Source organism: Furipterus horrens, unplaced genomic scaffold, assembly GCF_987537825.1.
Source record: "Furipterus horrens unplaced genomic scaffold, mFurHor1.1.pri manual_scaffold_10, whole genome shotgun sequence".
NCBI lineage: Eukaryota > Metazoa > Chordata > Mammalia > Chiroptera > Furipteridae > Furipterus > Furipterus horrens.
The window spans coordinates 12314064-12335172 of NW_028327180.1; the positions used below are offsets into that span (position 1 = coordinate 12314064).

At 41.5% G+C, this 21109-nt stretch overlaps 1 protein-coding gene across 3 annotated transcripts in view; it reads left to right on the forward strand.

Annotated features, from left to right (window-relative positions):
• The first annotated feature begins 434 nt into the window (after positions 1-434).
• The window catches only part of IL15 (interleukin 15), a 54301-nt gene continuing 33626 nt past the window's right edge, over positions 435-21109 (forward strand). Inside the window, exons 1-3 of one of the 3 annotated variants that reach the window (XM_090288769.1) lie at positions 435-939; positions 1146-1427; positions 1596-1803. In XM_090288769.1, the coding sequence (XP_090144895.1) occupies positions 645-939; positions 1146-1390 (540 nt within the window). In that variant the 5' untranslated portion in view covers positions 435-644 and the 3' untranslated portion in view covers positions 1391-1427; positions 1596-1803. Of the gene's footprint in view, positions 940-1145; positions 1428-1595; positions 1804-17966; positions 18089-21109 lie in introns of those variants that run through there. The other 2 variants (XM_090288768.1, XM_090288772.1) reach the window with 2 other exon arrangements.

The following is a 21109-nucleotide window of genomic DNA, read 5'->3' on the forward strand; positions in this document are numbered from 1 at the left end:
TTTTTCCATGACAAAACCCTGAAAACTTCGGTGTTGTACGTTCCCTTAGGGATTTTTGGTGGCTCACATGTATGCAAGGTTCTCCAAAGAGCTTCCAAAATTTGGCAGGAGGCCTTTTCTGCCGATTCTGGCATGTAGATCACTCTCAGCCACAACACTAAACACTGCAATAATACAATTTCACAAGATGCCATTAAATGGAACCATGTGCAATATTTACACAGGACTACCCACCAGCCCGATAAAGTGATCGATCAGCTGACAGGATCATTCCTTCAAGTTCACCCTCCGCGCCAGTTGCCTTGGACAAAGTATTTAGTTACCCAGCATTTCCTCTTTTAAAGACTTCAGAGCCCTCCCTTTTCCAGCCTGTGCTGCGAGCCAAGGGTCTGGATTGTAGAAGGAGTCCATCCGGATCCAACACATTTTTCCTTTTCCTCTGGGCGGCTGGGATGCGCACCACGCAGGGGAAGCCAAGCCCAGCTACACTGACTCGCGGTTGGGTCAGAGCCATCCTCTTGTTCATTCTCTGTAGGCGCACGAAGAGGTACAGGCCGAGGCCAGGGGCCAGCACTCCCCGACGACCTCCCAGTAGTTCTCCAAGTTCTGCGCCCCTGGGTGTGGCAGTGCTGGAAACCTGACCGATGTACCAAGCCCAGGGGGAGGGGAGCCGAGACGCCAGGAGTAGTTACTCCAGAGCTGCCGCCATCCCTCCCTTCCCCCCAGACGCAGGGACTGTTTATCTTCGCCTGTACTCCTCTTTTCTCTTTCACTTTTCTTTTCGCTGGGGGGTTGGGACTCCCTGGGTTCAGAGCGCTCTGGGGAATCCCAGGTCCCTCGCTGGCTGTCTTCGTAGACCAATAGAGAAGGGAGCTAGGTGGCCGCGCCCCGGGCTGCACTGCCCGAAGCCCTCGACCCTGCAGCCCGGACTCGATGGAGGTACAGAGCTCTGCTTCCCGGCTTTGGGAAGGGAGGTGGTGGTGGTTGAAAGCACGATACAATTTTGCCGGAAGAGTCTCCGCCTCGGGCTGCTCCCCGCTCCAGCTGGACCCACCCGTTTCCCACCAGTGGCGGCGGCCGGCTGCCCCGCCCTCTTATGGGGGAACACTTGACCGCAACTTCAGTTTTCGCTTGCGTTTTTGCAGAGGTTTTCCACCTTCTGGCCCTTTGCTTCTCCCGTGCGCTCTTCTCGCCATCCTCCGCTTCCAAAGGAGCACAGGTCGCTGGTCCACCTGCCTGTCCCGTGGGCTTTCCACTGCGCTCCCCTGTTTGCACGTTGCCAGCTGCGCGCAAGATTCCAGGGCGGGCTGACGGCTGGGACGTGCGCCTGGCCACCCTCGCCAAGCTGCCGGTTTGGGAGAAGACGGAGTCTGGCAGCACAGAGTGCTGAGTTTCTCACCTAATTGAGCTCAGAAAGTTCAAGAAAGGTACCGCAGCTCCCCGCTTCTTCCCTGCTCCTTCCCAAACTCCCCGTGGGCCAGTGCAAGCGTGCGTGAGCCCGCCTGTGTGTGTGAGCCTGCGCGCGTCAGTCTCTGCCTTTGCTGGCAAAGTCAAATGACCCTCCTCTTCTTTAATGAAGACCCTTGTCTTCCCAGGGAGAGGAATTTGCGGGATTGGTCACTGGAAGCCAGTTCTGGTCTGTATTATTAGTTCCAACCCTGGAAAAGACACCTGTCTCTTAAGAAGAGCAGTATTAAGAACTTGGAAGAAATGCAGGAGACTTATATTGCAATCGAATCCAGTATACAATGTGGCTTTACTGTGCAGAAGCTTTTTAGTTTGATGTATTCCCATTCATTTATTTTCGCCTTTACTTGCTTTGCCTTTGGGGTCAAATTCATAAAATGTTCTCTCTGACCAGGGTCTGTAAGTTTAGTACCTATGTTTTCTTTTTTGTAATCTATTGTTTCAGATCTGATATTTAAGTCTTTGATCCATTTTGAATTCCTTTTTTGTACATGGGGACAAACTGTGGCTTAAAGTGAAAATCCAGTTATTTTTTTCAAACGCTATTAAGACTGCCTATTGCAAGTGTATACAATTTATCTGAATTTAATCATATGTAATTTCATACATTTAAGAGTTTGTTAACTTCATCATATGTATAAAGCAAGGTTATTCTTAATGCTTATCACAGATTCTTCAGTAGGATGAGTCAGAAGTTTTGACACTGGAAGTGAAGTGGTTATCACTAGCTGTTATTTTTCATTGTTTTTTTAAAAGCTACTTTTTAAATGTAATTTCTTGGGGTGTCATTGATTAATAAAATTATATAGGTTTCAGGGGTACAATTCCATAATACAGCTACTTTCTAATGTTATGACACTGGTAATGGCATCAACTTGTAGCCGATAGGCATCTTTACATTGTCACTGTGCCTGAAGGGGCTAGATTGAACCAATAGGTCAGGTCTGGTTGATTCCAGCATCTTGCTGTGCAGAGCTGCATGGTGAACTATTCTCCTGAGAGTGTGAAGTCAATATAGATTAAATGTTAAACTGCTGCTCTTTTATTACAGTGTAATTTCAGTGGGCACGGTAGACAGAGGGAGGAGGTACTGAAGAAAGAATGTGAAATATATAGAGGAAAGGACAAACAAAGCAATAGCTATGTTAGATTTTCAAAGTGATGAAAAATGTAAAATTTTACTTCGTTTAGTTAAGAAGCCTCAAAAAGTTCTGAAGGTTTGTTATGGTCGTGCTTCAATGTCATGTCCTTAGATTTCTCCCCCTGTTATATCTTCTCAACGTTTTAGTCGTACTCAGAATGACCTTTCCTGAAGTACCATCTGCTCTGGACAGAGAAACAAAGAAGGGTTGAGTTGGCCACTGGTGGGGAAGCTTTAATAGGCAAGGTGTTCTCATAATTCTATTCAGTTTTTTAAATGGGTCTCTGACCCAAGACATTTGAATTCACTCTTTTGCTGATTGGGCGTGGGAAATCCAGAACCTGATTTGAAGCTATAGTTCTGGAATTTGGAAATTTCCAACATATTATTGATGGATTTAAGAAAAACAATGGGATGCTTTTTGTTTTAATCTTTGGGATTACTATATAAATATTGACAGCTATATCACAAAACATAATGAAATGCATGTTTATAAACTTCTTGGAGGATGGAAAAAAAACAGTGGTTTAAAGTTGATTGAAATAGTGTTTGATAATTGAAAGATTTTAAAGTTTAGAAGGTTTTCTATTTTATGTTTGCTGGCTCTGAGTAGACCTAGAAAGGCTGGGAATGAAGCCCTGAAATCTGTGTATAAGTGGATTTTTCTGAGAAAAATACTCATAATTCTAAGAAACTTTTGAAATGGGTCTTGGACCCAAAACTCTTTTTAAAAGATTTTAAAATTTAGAAGATTATCCTTACTGTTAAGTTTTGTTCATTATGTAACTATTCTTTTGACAGTTAGGTAATGGTAATACAGAGGACTGTCGTTGGGCTCACAAATTGAATTATGAGAAATAATTCTAATCCTAGCTAATTTTTTGAGCTCTTACTATGTATCAGATGTTGTTCCAAGAATATTTTTTAAAATTTTCATAATAAACTTAAATGGTGGTAGGGACTGATGAAATGGAAGCATAGAGTAATGAAGTAACTTTGCTGAAGTTACAGCTAGAAAATGAAGAGCTGGGATTTGATCCCAGACAGATTTAATCACTAATATTTATGAAGGTTGATATTATTTCCATAGAAATAGTTTCCACGATTTGACAGTGACCATCAGCCACTATTTTATTTTGATGCAGTGTTATAATGACAGAATGTTGGCTTTAAAGCAATGCTTGTATGTGTTTACATGATTGACATTAGTAATAATATATTTAAAGATTACCTGTATGACCAAATAATATTCACATGAGTGTGCATATTTGGCTCTTTGGAGAAGTTTCTTTTATGGTTTCTGAATGAAAACATTTGTGTGATTTGTACCAGTTTTTGCTGACAGAGCTTGACAGATAATAGGCAAATGTGGATTGATCTATATTAGCGATCTATCTATCTATTCATCCATCCAAGCAGAAGCCTGGGGTTCATGGAGAGATCAGGACAGAAGACTTTTCCATTATATCGCAGCTGAGGTGGGACAGTCAGCTGTTTGGGAAGTCCCCTTTCAGAAGGCTTTATGGTAGGAGGGTTGACAAGAAGCCAGCTTCTTTCTTTAGCTCAATATTAGCTCTTGGATGAATTTATCCAGTGATTAAAGATGACCGCATGAGACTGTCTAGACTGAACATTGCTTAAGTGCTTGCTGTTACCCTATTTGATGGATTGGATGGAAAAATTCCATAGGAGAGTTGAGAGAGCATTTGGGGTTGTAGCTAGTATTGGAATGTGTTCTCCTAACTATTCAATGGTGAATTTTATTAAGTAACTGTTTTAACTATTTAACTAATATAGCTATTATTCTGTTTATGTCAAAGAATGGTATCCATTTTTAAAGAAAGTTATTTAGTGCTAGAATCAGAAATAGAGAATAAGAGGCTCTTTGATCTCAGTTCAATTCAACAATGCTGTTTGTACACATTTTATATCAGGAGGCTGGGTATTTGTATGCATATATTTTCCAGTGTTTTATCCCACTTTGAGTCTCCTAGTGTCTTACCAGTTATTTTTAGAAGGGCAGAGGAGTATATATAAACCACGGAAAAAGGGACAAAAACTTCTGTGTCCCTATTAGCTGGTCATGTTCTAACAATACGTAGTTGCTTCCTCTCAACGCTATGATTCCTCCAAGTGTGCCCATAGAGTGCAGGGAAGAGCAGGAGAGTGACAGAAATATTTACTCAGATAAAGGAATTCTAAGGTTGGGGGGTGGGGCTCTACTTATCACAGCAACATGAAAGAGACCAGTGACATAGTCAAAAGATGACTCGTGTCATTTCGTTCTCCTAACGGGGTCTCTTGCTCATAGGCCTTCTCCTAGAAATCAGAAAAAAACAACAACAAAAAACCCTTGCACACTGTTAGCCTTGACCTCTGAAATTTTCCAATAATAATTATTATTATTAATTATTATTTTACAGTTAGAAACTGTATAGTATAGTTTCCCAATTTCTTTGCTCTCCTTCCTCTTCAGCAACAAAAATATGTATAGAAATTTAAATTTAATTTTAATAAATTTATTGTTAAAAAAACTATTCTTTATGTTTCCTTAAATATTATTAATATGTGATTAACCAAAATAACTCATTAACTTACAATAAGAAATAATTAGGCATACAACGAACCTATATTGGAAATGTATAGATGTAGAAATGGGTGGTGTTGGTATCAGCGCTCTCATTGGAGAAGGTTTCTCTCATGTCAGTTTTTCAGATTGTCCCCTCCTTTGGTACCCCGGAGAGGCAAGGCACAGGGTGAGGTTCTGGATGAGGAGAGAGATCTTTCTCTTGTAAAATGGGAGAAGGGTGATTATGAAAGGGGAACAGGGAAAGGAGAACTCGCTAGAAATCTGCTTGCCTCAGGCACATTTCAGGCATATCCTGGTAAAAAGGGGTTCCTGTGAAAAGAGTGGATCTGGAAATCGGTTTCTTTAGAACTCTGTGTGTCCAGACGGGCCTTGAAAAGTCGTGGGCTTTCCCTGGAGTGCTTGTACTTCCCTTGGAAGATCTCTGGTCCAGTTCAAAGTGAGGCCCACACCCCACCGTTGGTTTCTGGGTTACCATGGCAGGGAGGGGGAGCTGGGCAGGAAAGAACAGAGTCTGGCTGCTCTGGAGGCTTCCGGCTTGGAGGGGGTGGGGGTGGGAATAGGTTCCAGCTGGGCTTGGAGGCTTGGTTAGCCTTTGTAGCCTGGTCCTTTCCAGCCTCAGCCCGGGCACACTTCCTCTGTGCTCTGGACAGACTTGCTGCTCCTTGTCAGTCCTTGTCAGCCTTCCTCTGTCCTGCTGAAAACGCCCACCCTCTATAACTTTTGCTGCCCCCTCTACTGTCCAGGCTGAATGATGGCTCCCTTGTATGAATTTATTTGGTGCTGTCTACACTCCCCGATAACAGCTCTTGTCTCTTTAAACTCATCTTACTATGGGTTTGTCTCTACAGTTACATTTTAAATAAAGACAGGACAGCGTGTCCCGTGTGCCCAGCCAGTTAATGTCTACTGACTTCAGTGCGAGTGAGTCAGATCATGCAACAGCTTGGTAGCTAAGCAGAGGAATGTAAAACATGCAGAAAACATAAGTAATGTAGTAATAAAAACAATGTTAGTATATTATAATCAAAACAGTATTGAAGGAAATTTGGTCTGGGGTAGGTTTTACTGAAGGAAAAACAAATTAGAGGCAAGAAAACTAGCCATATATTCATGGCAGTCTTTCAGGTAAATAGTGTGGTGACTTCATTTAGCTGCCTCTAATTAATTATTATCTGCTCTAATAATTCATTTTTTCTTCCCGCCACCACTGTTTTTCTCTCTTCTGGTTCTCTCCCAGCTCTATATAACCATGCTGTATTTTTTCCCACTAAAAAAAACAACTTTCTTGACCCCATTTTTCTCCAGCCACCACCTGGTTTTCTGTCCGTCCTTTTATGGGAAATTTTCAAAGTCAACTCTATTCTCTCTCTCCAATTTCTCTCTTCTCTTTTGAACTGGCCAGGCCGTGATCCCCGCTGCTCCACTACATTTGTACTTGTCAGGGGTACCGAAGACCCTCATGCTAAACACAGTGGTCAGGGCTCGCCACCCTTTCTCTGCGCAACCTGAGAGTTCTTGAGCTGGCTTGCAGGCCACCCCGCTCCTCTTATTTCCTTTGACCTCAGCACCTGTGTGTCTCCTTTCCCAGTTCTTTATTTCCATAACCTTTTAAATGCAGGAGTTCGAGGGCCCAGTCCTTAGGCCTTTTTTTCTGGCTGTACTCATGCTTTTGGGGATATCATTCAGTCTCCTGGCTTTTAATGTCCTCATATACTGATGATTCCTAAATGGATATCTCCAGCCATGACCTCTCTCTGAACGCCAGACTCAGAGTGCCAACAGTCTTTCAACATCTCTGATTGGATAGCCAGTCCTCTTTGGGTTCCTGAGTTACCTGCCTGCTTTTCCCACTGTCTTCCCCCTGTCACTTGATCGGCAGTTCTGTGTTTTTAGGTGCAGAGAGCGCCCTTCACGTCTCATTTTCTCACACCTCTCATTCATCTTCCCCTCCAGCCTTTAGCTGTGCCTTCACCCTCGTTCCCACGTCTGACCTTCTCCCCTCCTTCACTGTGCCACCTGCCGGCAAGCCCCTGCTATCGTGTCTCAGGGTGTCGTTGCAACAGGTGGCCTCTCTGCTCTGCCCTTCACCCCCACCATGCAACCCCCTTTTCAATACAACACAGAAGCCAGGACTTTTCACTTAACCTATTTCCAGTTACCTGCCCAGCCTCCATGAAATAATAAAAGCAAAAGCAAACCCACCAAGCCAAACAAAAAAAATACCCCATGAAACCAGTGACTTAAAAAAACAATACTTTCTTAATCGTCATTATTCTGCAACTGGCCTACCTTCCTCTTGGGTTGCTGGGGGAGAAACGTTGAAGGTGTCATCCCTCGTGGGCCGGGCAGCTCAGCTGGGCCTCCCTGGGAAGTTAGAGCCTCTTCCTGGGATCCTTCCTCTGTGCATGAGAGATCACTCTTATTAGCAGCTGGGGAGGCTGCTTTCTGTTCATAGAGTTAGCAGTCTAGACATGTTTTGTGTTCTCCCATCTGTTTAGCTGGGGATACTGTTTGCAGTACAATTTTCCTATAAAACTTGGGGCTTCCCATACATTTTACTGAAGTTCATTCCCTTAGAAAAAGACATACTCACCAAAGTCCTAGGACAGGCTCTTCTTTACTTTGGCTGCACGTCAGGATGTTGTTGCAGAAGCCCTTGGGATCTGCAGAAGCGCTCTGCTGCCCCGAGGGAGTCCATGAGGCGCTGCACTCTTAAATCTTTCCAAGGTCTTCATGAGGGATGTTTCCAGCTACACACTGGATTTGATCTTTACCCAGAGAGCACATGCTACTCGTGGACCCTGGATTTGATCTTTGCCCCAAGGCTATTTCTTTCTTTGAGAATCTTCTGCTGCCTAGGCAGGCAAGCATGACCGTAAGTTTTATTTTCCAAACTAGCAAGTCCCGAGTTGAGAGATTTCCTCTCAATTCTGCCTGAACATTTTCGTTCATCTTTCTCTGTCTGTGATTAATCCGAGGCAGTGAAATGAAGTCACTTACCACATTTGGGAATCTTAACCAGGTCCACAGTTCATGAGACACATTTCTTTAATTCCATGTTATCGCTGGTGGCAGTGTTGCCAACCTCTTACTACTACCTACCATGAGTTCCCCTCCCTCCCGCCTCTGATGAGAGTGTCACCAGTGCCTTGCTAGGTGTCACTACCAGTGTCCCTGCTACTCTTCAGTGGCCTGCCCACCACCTGGTGTCCTACCAATTTCAGTGTTAGTTCTTAATTGGCCTCATAATAAACTACCCCCAAATTTACTGGTGTAAAATAGGAACCATTTTATTTGTTCCAGGCTTCCAACTTAGACATTCGGACAGAAAACTGTAGCAATGCCTTGTCCCCGCTCCACGATATCTGTGGTCTCAGCTGGCATGACTCTAAAGATTCACTGTCTGAGATATATCAAGACATTGGGTAATATACACAGGGCCTCAGATCTGGCTGTTAGCTGATCCCTTCTTTCTCCTCCACTTGGCCTTTCCGCCAGGCTAGCTCAGGCTTTCCCACAGCATGGTGGCCTCACGGTTATCAGACTCCTTCCATAACATCCAACGTCTATGAAAAAGGAAGGGGGAGCTTCAGATGCTCTTAAGAGGCCTGCGTATGGAATTTCCTGACTGTCACACTTGTCTCATTCCATTGGGAAAAGCAAGCCAGAAGGTCCTCCCAGTTTCAAGGGGTGAGGGCATTACCCCATCCCTTGATGGGTAGTGTGCCGCGCTTGCTCATGGAAGGCAGGCACTGATGGATGGCAGCTATCTTTTGGAAATCTGCCACACATGGTGATCCTGTTTAATTAAGTCATGTCACTCCTCTATTCAAAACCCCCATTGCCTTCTCATTTCACTTCATTAAAAGCCAAATTCCATTACAGTGGTCAGTGAGGCCCTCAGGGATTTGTACCTCTATTATCTTACCCACTATTACCCTCTGTGCTCCCCAATGCAGTCTCATTGGCAACCTTTCTATTCCTGAACCACACTGCTCTGTCCTTACTGACAGGGCCTTTGAACTTGGTGTTCTCCCTGCCAAGAATGCTGTTCTCTCAGATATATGGCATTCCCATGACTTATTGATGCGGAAGTGTTGTTTTGTACCTTCCACCACCCTCCATCCATTTCACCCACCCCCAACCTTGCCTCTGGCAAGCAACCACTAATATGTTCTCTATATCGATTAGCTCATTTTTTTTTTACATATCCCTCTTCAAAGAATCACTTCCTTAGGAAGTTCTGGCAAAACTCCAACTTTACCACCTCTCTAGCCCCCTGAAAAAATATTGACCACATCCCTCTTTGTGTTCTCCCCACTTGGTAGGGACTTTTCTAATACTGTGTCCAGTACTTTACGACACTGACTTGTGTTCACATCGCCTCTCTGGAGTAAATGATAAAGGTAGTACTAAGGATGTCAAGGAATTGGAAGGGCTGAAGTTTGGGAAACACAGCATCCTGTGTGCCTAGCACCTGGCCCAGCACACAGTAGACCTTCAATAACATTATTTTTGTTGTTCATAATTATTGCATATTGCTGAGGGCTCAAATAATATAAGGCACTGAGAAAAGGATTTGACCAGAAATAAACCATCAGTGTTCACATAGCTTTTGGGAGACCATTCCCAGCATATTCAAAAAAGGAAAGCAGAATTTCCCGAGAGCCAGGCTACAGATAACACCCTCACATTCATTATTAGGATGACACTTTTGAGCTCTTTAGATTAGCATGAACTTGATAGAACTAAAAAAAAAAATATTGTTTAATATTTTATGCCAGTTTTATTATTGAAGCTATAATTGTATAAACTGCAAAATAAATTCTTCAGTAAGTGCATGGAAATAGAAACAAAGCACATTCTGTTCTCTTAACTTCCTTCAAGTTTAAATCCTCCCATTTTCTTAATTCTACTTACCAAGTATTTTGAAAAAAAAAAAAGTCAGTAAACAAAACAGATGAGAGAATTTTGTAAAAATAGTAGTAATAGTTGATATTTAATTTATTTAGTGCCTCTTCTCTTCAGGAATCAAAAGAACAAATACATAGTCATAGCATTACTTTGTCACTTTAAAATTTGCTGTAACACCAAATGCCAGATAAAAAACTTATAGTTTATATCTTTAGCATTAACCCCAGACAGCAAGATTCTAGTTCTCATTGTTTTGTGAAAGACCTCTAAAACTTCAAGCATGTGACTTAATGATGACTTTTTAGATTTCATATTGACGTATTTCTTTTCTAAAACTTCTACCTTTTAAAATTCACATTAATCTCACTCAGCCTCCAAAGTTTATAAAACCTTTGCTTCCAGGCTATGGGTTTGAATCCAGGGAAGCTAGCAACAGACCCTAAGGTCTCCTAAACAATAGCAGATCGAAGAGTCTATACTATTGTATTCTGGATTTAACGACTCCATGACTGTCTACTCTTCCAATACCTTGTTCCCCAAGGATCCTTCCCAGTCTTTTGCTCTAGATACCCCTCTTCCTGGTCATGGTGATGGGATGACCAGTTCCTTGAGTTCAAGGAATAGACATATGCAGTTGTGTTGCTATTTTCCAGTTGTGTGTGCCCCATCATCCAGGCTCAGAGAGCTAGTACCCGTCAAGGTTAACATGAGCAGTGAAGCAGACTTCTCCCAATCTTACCTTTCAGGGAAAATGAAGGTGGGAACAAGATACAGCAGCTAGAAACCCTCCTCTTCATCTCTTCCTCTACCTCTGGGTTCTGACTGTCCAGCTCTGGGCTGTTAAACCAAGATACAATTCCCTTCTCTTTCCCATGGGATTGTCACAGATTTGGCATCAGTTCCTGAGCATAGCTTGGCATTGCACAAACCAACAGCCAGCCACCCTTGCTGGTTCTTTATCTAAGTAAGACCTAGGATTAATTGCTTTCCCTCCTCCCAGCTGATTCATACAAGAAACAGTAGCTATGGAAATACTCGTATATGATTACATTGGCCGTTATTATCATCAGGCCAATTGGGCAAAGATCCCAAAGAGCCGAGTATGAAAGCAAAAGTGTGCTGGATGAGCCACAGCAGGAAGGAGATGGTGAAACTTCCATCTTCTCGTTCGTCCAGAGTGGAAGGGTGCTACCTGGGCTGCAGTGAGTCAGGATGAAGCGGAGTTGGTCAGAGCAGTTGTGGGTTTACTTTAGTTGTTCTGACCCACGAAGCAGCTATATATGGAAATAAGCGGAGTTGAGTAGATTCCATTGTAGAAGTATTTCCCTGGTGGGGCTGGTATTGGTGCAGGATAGTTACATCTAAGATCTGAAATTAAAACAATTCAAAATCTACTAATACAGCCTTTCAGTTATTGTCAATACATATGGACTTAGAGACCCCTCCCTGGCCTGTTGTAGCTCCATATTTTAGGGATAATTGGACCTCTTTTGAAATTGAAGCTAATATGGAGAGACGGCACATACATCACACATGTCTTGTGCTCCCTGTTCACTGAATGAACTGCTGGTGAAGAATTAAACTGGGAACCCGAGACAGATAGTTAACCCCAATTTTATCTCTTTGTGTAAAACTACAACAATACATTGAGTTTCCCTGCATGAGAAAAATCCCCTCAGGGATCAATTCTGATGGTTTTGAGGCTTAATACAAGATAGATGAACTCGATCGTATGCTGATAATCAATCTGCGACCTTTATAAATGTACTTAGGCACTGGAAGGAACTTCAGACATGGTCCAACCTAGCCTCCTTATTTTAAAGATAAAGAAACTGAGGTTAGGAGACATGAAGGACCCTGCCAATGTCTCATAGCTGTCTACAGACAGAATCAGGACCGGAGCCCAAGCCTCTCAGCATCCAGTCCACTCATGGTTTGGGTAAGCTTAGGAAGGCTCCCAGTGTCATCAAAGAACCTTTAATCTCAATGTTATTACGTGAACTCTCGTTTTAGAAATTATAACATGCTAATGATGCCTAGACTAGAAAGATGGCAGTCTCCATGAAGTCTAGTAAAAGATGGTGAACACCCCCGCCGTATTTACACAACAAGTCCAAAGAGAGATATTCTGTGTCTATAGAAATGAATGTTTGTGGTCCAAGCACACAATAACAACACGTTTAATATTAGTTGCCTAGGGGCTGTGTTCTATAACTAGATGGAGATAATTTTCTATGTTGTTATCTAACCTAGATGATATATTCTACAAGACTTGCCAATTTCTTTTGTTCCCGTTCCATGTTTGTCCACGAATCTTATTAGTCATTGGTCATTTAAGTTAATAGTGCAGCCTCAGTTATTTAGGGTAGGCTCTCGTGCAAGAAGGAGATTTTGAAACTTCCGTCTTCACCCATTTTTTTAACCCCTATACCTCTTTACACCCCCTTCTACAAAAGCCCCTTAAAATACATCCAATAGAAAGGGTCAAAAATCTTAAAAACTGTAACAAATGTGTAAGCTTATGGAAGGAATGAAGCACATTGGGTGTTTGATGGTGTTAATCTAGCCCATGCTCTTTGCACAAACGCTGAGGGGCAGGGAAGAGAAAACTGAAAAACAAAGATTAGAAAGAAGAAAGGAGTGCTAATCTATTCTTAGTAGTAGTTTTGGGAACTCTCATAATCTAGGGGCAGGCATTCTGTGGGCTGTGTCCCAGGTAATCAGACACCGCGCTGGGGGAGAAGAAAGAACCGAGTCCTGCTGTCCGGTCCAGGGAAAAAGAACGCCAGCAACCACACAGGCCACACTGAATTCAAGAGTCCACACGCCCGACCAGTTGCCAGATGAACTACATGAATAGGGACAGTGTGCCCCTTAGCGGTTTTATAAGCGCTATTGCTTTGCTATAGTTAACCTGTCAGGAAGCAGCCCAGCAGGCAGTGCTTTGGAAACAAGACTTATGGGACTTCTACAGCAAATTTGTGTCCACTGTGTTGATTCAGAGATCCAAAGTTCAGGGTAAGTCACTTACTACGTCTCATACAAAGCCAAGTATTTGGAATGGGAGGTCCCAGAAGCCCCATCAGCAGGCACAATTAAAGCTTGGAAGAGTGACAACCAACTCTAGTGAAGCTCCAGGGTACGGTGTGCTCTAAAGTGCATCCGTGTTTAATAAAAGATCAGCTTTGCCTTAGACTTTTTAACTTCACCGTAAATGTTATTTCTGAGGATTGTGGTAATTGTACCTCTTTGCTTCTGTAAGGGATGGCTGAGAAGCAATAGAAATGCCAGTTATTTGCCAGTGGGGGATGTGTGATGTAATTAAGCTGTCGCTTTCACTGATAGGCTATTATCAGCAGGTAATAAGAAATGTGCATCATTACAAATTGTCACACGGCATGTCATGCTAGAACAGATGAGCTATGTCTTCCACGGCAGCACCAAGCAATCATATAGAGATTAGTGCCACTGTGGCCGTTATAAATCATAACATACACTTTAATAGTTAAACAATTATCTATAGTGGCAGTACAGGAAAATTGTTTGGTAGTGATTGCCTGATTTTTATGATGAAGAGTAATTTTTAGATGGATCTTTTTATGTAAATACCTGAAGAGTTCAAAAGAAGACTCATTTTAAACATATACTTGAGAACTTTTTATTGGTCATTTATATTTCATTGGAAATGTTTGAAGGGTCAGAACATCACCAAAATAGTTTTCCACATATATTTTTTTAGAGTTAAAAGTTATGTCTATTTAGTATTCCTATTATATGAAGATGTTGCATAGTAGGAGCAAAGAGGCAAAAACTGGTCGCTGCTAAATTTAGCCCTGTCTAGGACTCTGTTGTTTGGAAGCCAGAAGTTAACAAGGATGAAAGGAAAGGGCTGCTTTCTTCCTGAAAGGCTAAAACTACAAGACTTCTGTTCCTTCTTGCTCCTTCCCTTCTCTTGGTATTGTTCCTTGGTCCACTTGTCTCTCTCCCTCCATCATGATTTCACGTGCTTTGAAAGTTAGCTCCGATTTTACCATCAATGAAAGCCTGGCTTTGCCCGGCCTGGCTGTCTCTCCTGCCCTCATTCTGCTGTTCGTGGCTGGGCCCTTTCCATGGTGATCCAACAGCTGTTTTCTTTGTGAGGATTTTAAAATTATATCAAGACGTATGGCTTGCCGACTAGACCATTGCCATCTAAAGTATGAGAATGTCTGTTTACAGAATTTGACCCAAGAAATAGCTGGCACCAGGGTGTAAGTCAGTCATATCACTAACGGACGTTTGGTCTACCCAGCATTTTTTCAGAGTAAGACTTCCCTGAAGAAGGATTAGTGGAAGTTGTATTCACTGTAGACTGGCACTTTAATAACACTGAACTAAACCGTAAGGCTGTAAATGGCCACTCTTCCTCTTGCCAGTCCTAGGGGAGGGGTGGGACAGGCTGTCTGTGAGGGGTCAGATTACTGGTTCATGGTAAGGTGTTACCTTCACAGTGGCGACAATCACTAATACGAGGTGACACTTTCAAGTGCTCACTGTATGCCAAGGCCTGTTTTGTGTAGTTTGAATGAATGAGATCACTTGAACCTTATAGTGACCCAGTGAGGGGGGTACTCAGACATTGCCCCCATCCTTCAGATCGAGAAACTGAGACCCTAAGAGATTAATTAACCTTCCGCAAAACTTAATGTTAGGAAGCAACTGCCAGAATTCAAACCCAGATCTGTTTGAAACTGAAGTCCATACTATACCTAGATCAGTGTTGTACAACAGGAATGAAAATGTTCTGTATCTGCTGTGTCCAGTATGGTAGCCAGGGACCACATGTGGCTTTGGTGTACTTGCCATGTGGCTGGATCAGCTGAGGAAGTGACTTTCCAGTTTCATTTTATTTTAATGAACTTACGTTTGTATTTATGTAGCCACATATGGCTAGTGACTACTACATTGAACAGCACAGCTCCGGATACTTTTTGAATGTTGCAGACTATAAGCTAACGGGGAACCAAGCTAGGGAAATACATTGGTAGAATATGCTAGTTTTTCTTTCTCCATGTCTAGAGTTTTCCTGGATTCCACATTAAAGAAAAAAGGCTGTCAAATCTGTTGCCATATGGAAGCGATAAAACTCCATTAAAAAATGAGTTAGTGACCACCTCTTCTGGTTCAGGCACTGTACTAGGCTTTGGGCATTCTAAACGCATAAGCTACAGTTCCTGTCTTCAAGGATCTCATAGCCTAAGTAACTCTGAAGAATATGTTATACATTTTTTTCTAGAGTTTCTTCATAGATGACTGCACAAATAATTTAAATCCCTGCTCTCTAATACTGAGCAGTAGTTTGCTCTTATTTTTTAACATTTTCTTAACAATCATAGAACTATTCCTTTTTATTCCATAACAGACCTGCTGATGCCAACTCTGAAATGTTTCTGGAATCACTCCCCTCAGAATCCATTTACGATTATCCGTTTGCAGAAGCGTCAGATCCTATAGCATTCTGGTCACTTTCCATTATTTGTCTAGTCTATTTAAACTCCCCATCTCTTCTCCTATGTTTCTCCAGTTCAAGTTATAATGGTGAGACTAGTCAGGGGAAGAGAGTGTGGTCCACATTTTCATGCCTTCTAGCCTTTTTCCTCTGGTTCTAAGTGCTGGAAGTTGGGCACCAAGAGAGTGGCATAGGGCAAAAGGGCTAGATGTCTCCTGACTTGACTGGGCCATCCTCTGTTGGTTGTTGCTCTTTCCCCAGCTAATGGTAGCTAACCTTTGATACCGCGGTATGGGAGGGTTCCAAGGTTGGCCTGCCCTTTGGAACATGCCACACACATAGTGGCCTCCCCAGTGGCCTTCTGTGGGTGATTAGGCTTAACCTCCCCTGGTGGTCCAGCTCAACAGGGGACTCAAACACTGGAAAGAAAATCTGATACTTTTCTCCATTATTTTTCGTTTTGTTTGGTACGTTTAAGAGCACATCAACCTTACCATGAGCTGATATGATGTCCAGCCAAGGAATTAAATGCATCTTTATTAATCATCTCAGGCTGCTGTTAAAATTTTTAAAAAAAAAGAAAAAAAAGATCATACCTGGACTTCTGGAGGCTGGGAAGTCCAAGGTCAAGGTGCCAGGTGATTCAGTTCTCTGATGAGGATTCTCTTCATGGATTGCAGATGGATGCCTTCTCACTGTGTCCTCATGTGCTGGGGAGAGCGAGGCAGCAAGCTCTCTGGTGTCTCTTCTTAAAAAAGCACTAATCTCATTACGAGGGCCCCACTCTCATGACCTCATCTATCCTTGGTTACCTCCCCCAAACCTCCAATTACCTCAAATACCACAGCATTGTGGGTAGGGCTTCAATGTAAGAATTTTGGGGAAACATAATACATTCCATAACACAGTCTCTCTTGGGTATAACCCCATAGCACTTCCCATCATGCCCTTGGCTAATTTCAACCCTTGCCTTTCCTTGCCTGGTATTTTAGTCTACTGTATATGGACTGGGAAAGGGGTCTTGAAGTATAGTTGGGGTTTGTAAGTCATAGAAATACTAAGGGTTTGCCTACCTCTGAATTAGCCCTGGAACAGGTGTCTGGAAATAGCTATGAAACTCTTTTTAGAATGTGGGCCAAACAGTGCTTCTTTACCCCCAGCATTGGGTTTGAGTCACCAGTTGCAGGGCAAATGTAAAGCTACATTCAAAATCCTATTAAAATACCATTCCTTACCCATCCTCTTGAATTCTGAACCTCTGCAAGCAACATCCTCTTTTCCTAGGGTAACACCCTTCATTCCTCAAGGCCAGCTCAAATGGCACCAGCTCACTGAAGTCTTTCCAAATTCCTTACCAACCTCATCTCTATAGAATTAATTGCCTCACTCTATTTTCACATGGGCTTTTTTTTACTCTTCTATTGAAACACTAACAGCATCAGTTACTTTGAAGTTTTTGCCCCGCTGGTTTGCGAGTTCCTTGAGGATTAAAGACCGTTATTAGAGAGTCTCATATAGGCCCTTCTATACAGCTTTGAGTAAATATTCTTAAATAAATAATTCAGGAAGGTGGCAGTGCACAAGCATATATTTCGGAAGTCTAAACTTTTGGACTAAAGGTTGTGTTGAACTTTTACTGAATCAGTCAGTAATAGAAATAAGATTATACATATAATTTTATTAATAATAAATGTTTATATCATGAACCATACTGAAACTTTGGTTAAGGTGTTCCTTAATTAGTTTTATGAAATAAGAATACTGCTTAACTCTGTAAAATGGCATAAATAATTTAGACTAGATTTGAAATAGGAAATATGCTACTTTACGGTGTTCTTAGTGGCGTCAGATTTAAACCCCTTCAGAATCACATATTCCTTGAAAACATGATGTAATAATGTTGTATTTCACCAGTGTGTCCGAGTGATGGCTTTGTCACTTCACTCTTAGAATAGACACTTGCAACTTATTTTCAGCAGTTTCCTTAGGGGCGGTCAGTCTCTTGACATCGAGCCCACAGATGCATCTGCTATCACATTTACTTTGTGCTTTCTTGTGGGAAAATGAAGAACATTTTACTAGAGAATGGTCTGAAATACTAAGTTTATTTTACATGATGTATGCTTATTTGTCTTCCAAAATGAAGGATCTATATAGCAAACATGGCTTTGAGTTAACTTATGGGGAAGTCTGAAGATTTTAGGAAAGATTAATTAAAAAAACAAATTCCTGTTGACTTCTGAAGCTTTTTCCATGAGTCTTGTCTTTTCTGGCATGATTGGTGTGGGGGTAACTAAATCTGAGGAAGGGAGAAGCATTCAATACATAATTTTAAATCTCTTTATCCCTCCCTTTGACTCTTATAGAACCCATTTCTGCATATGGTCATCTGGCTCTTCGGAGCAATGTCCCACCATGTGCCATGCTGGTGACATCACAGGACGCAGAAGAGTCAATGTTAGCATATAGCCAGCCTTCAGGAAGTCATGTGAGTAAGGTTTTAAGAATTATATCATGTAGTATAGATCTTTTTGTGCAATTATGTGATTAATAATAATAACACAGGTCTGTCCAGAGAAAGTCATGCTATTATTAATATAATGAGAACGGTTTGTGTGACATGGTTGTAACCTGGCAACCAGGGAGAGTGGACTGGAATGGCCATGTGTGAACAATGACAGCTTCGCTGTACTGGTCAGTGGGGGTGGCAGATGCTGTGAAGTGAGCGTCTGTACTGTGTGGTCGTCACATTCAAAATGACTGAGCGAGCAGAGCAACAAATCTGCTTCCAATTTTGCATTAAGCTTGAACGCTTCTCCACGGAAACTATTCAGGAGATTCAGGGGGCTTTTGGGGACAATGCAATGAGTGTAGCACAAATAAAAGTGGCACAGATGCTTCAAAGATGGTCGAGAATCTGTTGAAATTGATCCACGTTCTGGAAGACCTGCAGCAAGCAGACACCTGAGAATGTTGAATGTGTACAGGCTGCAGTCAACACAGATCGGTGACTGACAGTGGGGGAACTAGAGGCTGACCTGGGGATTCCAAAAACTACTGTGTCTGAGATTTTGACGCAGGACCTTGGCATGAAACATGTCCTGGCATTATTCATTCTGTGACTTCTGCTACCACAGCAGGAGGAATATCGTGCTGCAGTTGCTGATGACTTGATTCAAACCACTATGAATGAACCAGAATTTTTGAATCATGGGGTCTATAGCTATGATCTGGAAATGAAGACCCAGTCGTCCCAATGGAAGTCACCTGGTTCTCCACACCCAGAAAAGGCACAGCAAAGTTGCAGCACGATCAAGACCATGTTAACTGTTCTTTGATCAGAAAGGTGTTGTTCATCATGAGGACGTCCCTCCAGGTGAAACAATTAATTAGGAGGCCTTCCTCAATGTTCTTCAGCAGTTGAGAGATGCAGTATGATGAAAATGGCTATAGCTACACGCAACTGGTGAGTGGCAGCTTCATCACGGCAATGCGCCCACTCATGCATCATGTCTTGTGCAGACTTTTTGGTGAATCATCAAATCACCCAGGTGACTCAGTCCCCTGTAGTCCAGACTTGGTGCCCTGCGACTTCTGGCTTTTCCCAAAACTAAAATCACCTTTGAAAGGGAAGAGATTTCAGACCGTCAATGAGATTCAGGAAAATATGACAGGGCAGCTGATGGCGACTGGGAGAACTGTGTGAGGTCCCACACAGGGAACTGAGGCGTCATTGTCCTCTGTAGGTGTTCCTCGTATCTGGTATCTTCTTCAATTATATTCATATTGCATGGCTGGATCCTTCCTGACAGACCTAGTATATCCTCAGGAATTTTTTTATTGAACATTTTTGTTAAGAAAGAAAATGTCATTGGTCATAGAATATTTAAGGCATTTTCTGAGGACAGAAAACATTGTATATATCAGAGGTAGGCGTTTTTGTTTTTTGTTTTTTGTTTTTTTTCTGAAAAGAGCCAGATGGTAAATATGTTAGACTTTGTAAGCCAAATAATCTCTGTCTTAACTACTCATCTCTGCCTTATTGCTGGAATGCAGCCATAAACATGAATGGGTGTGGCTTTCTTCCAACAAAACTTTATTTACAAAACAGGTGGCCCGTGAGGTTTGGCGTGTAGGTCATAGTTTGTGCCATGTAGGATGAAGCAGTTCTGCATCTCACTTTCTGTTATTATTTAGGTTAATTTTAAAAGAACCAGAATGCTTAAAATTAATAGTAATGTGCTTCAACTCTCCAATTTCTGAATGATTTTAGTGATGTCAAGAAGTTAGAGAATAATGTAGATTAGATTTTTTTGACTGGCTTATTGAAACTTTTGAAAACTATTTGGAAATAATGTAAAATCAAGTTCAGCCTCAAGAACTAAACAAAATAAAGCTATAGACATGGAAATCCAAGGAACTGGCTTTCTCTTGATAAAGTGACACACACATTTCATTTTTACTTTCAGTTATTTTAATTCCTTCAGAGAAAATCTTGGAGCATGTGTATAGATCAATGTAAACAGCAGAATAATGGGAGTTTAAGAAAACTGAAACTTTACAAGAATATTAAGAGGAAAAAGGTAATTCCTGTTTTGGGCAATCATTAATGGCATCAGAAAATACTAAGTATAAATTGAAAGAAAAAGTATGAAGAACATGCTTGTTTTTCCCCTGTAATTATTTACAAAGTGAAACTTATCCTATAACTTCATGTTCTTCCTTGGAACTGCTCTGTTTCCTAGAATTTTTATTAAGAATTCCTCAAACTTGAGAAACATATATAAGATGTTGCTACCATTAAGGATCCAGCAATTAATTAAAGGAGTAATAATATATCATAATAAAGAAGTGTTTCTCTCAAGAATGAAAGATTATGAAGTCTTAAGAGTAATTTATTACATTAATTGATATAAGAATGAAAAAGCATATGTTAATTTCTATAGATGCTGAATAGTCACTTGACAAAATTCAACAACCATTATGGATGTTTTTAAAAAAGGACAAGCAGCTCAACAAAGTAAATGTTGAATATTTTATTACCATGACAAACTGACAGACTATTTATGCATATAGCACACTCATACACACACATCTGAGCCCAAAGACAGCATCATAATAATGTGAAAATGCTAGGGGCATTTCTACTGTCCCCACTATAAGTACGAATGAAATAAGGGTACACAGTTCTCATCCCTGCTAGTGACACTTTGCCAGAATTATTAGTCAACACAGCTAGACAGAAGAAATTTGAAGATAACATTTTTAAAAGTAAAAGTAAAACTGTGATTTGTAGATGACTTAATACTTAGAAAACCCAAAAGAATCTGAGAAATTTTTATTATTCAATTTCTAAAAGTGAAAGAAAAGATAAATATGACTCATTAAAAAAACCCTTTGGTTGGCAAAAACAAAATCAAAGCAAAACAAAAAATTCAATTTACTCTGGGGAAATTCTAAAGGAGAATGATAAACTGGGAAAAAATATTTTCTCTTAAATCACTATGAG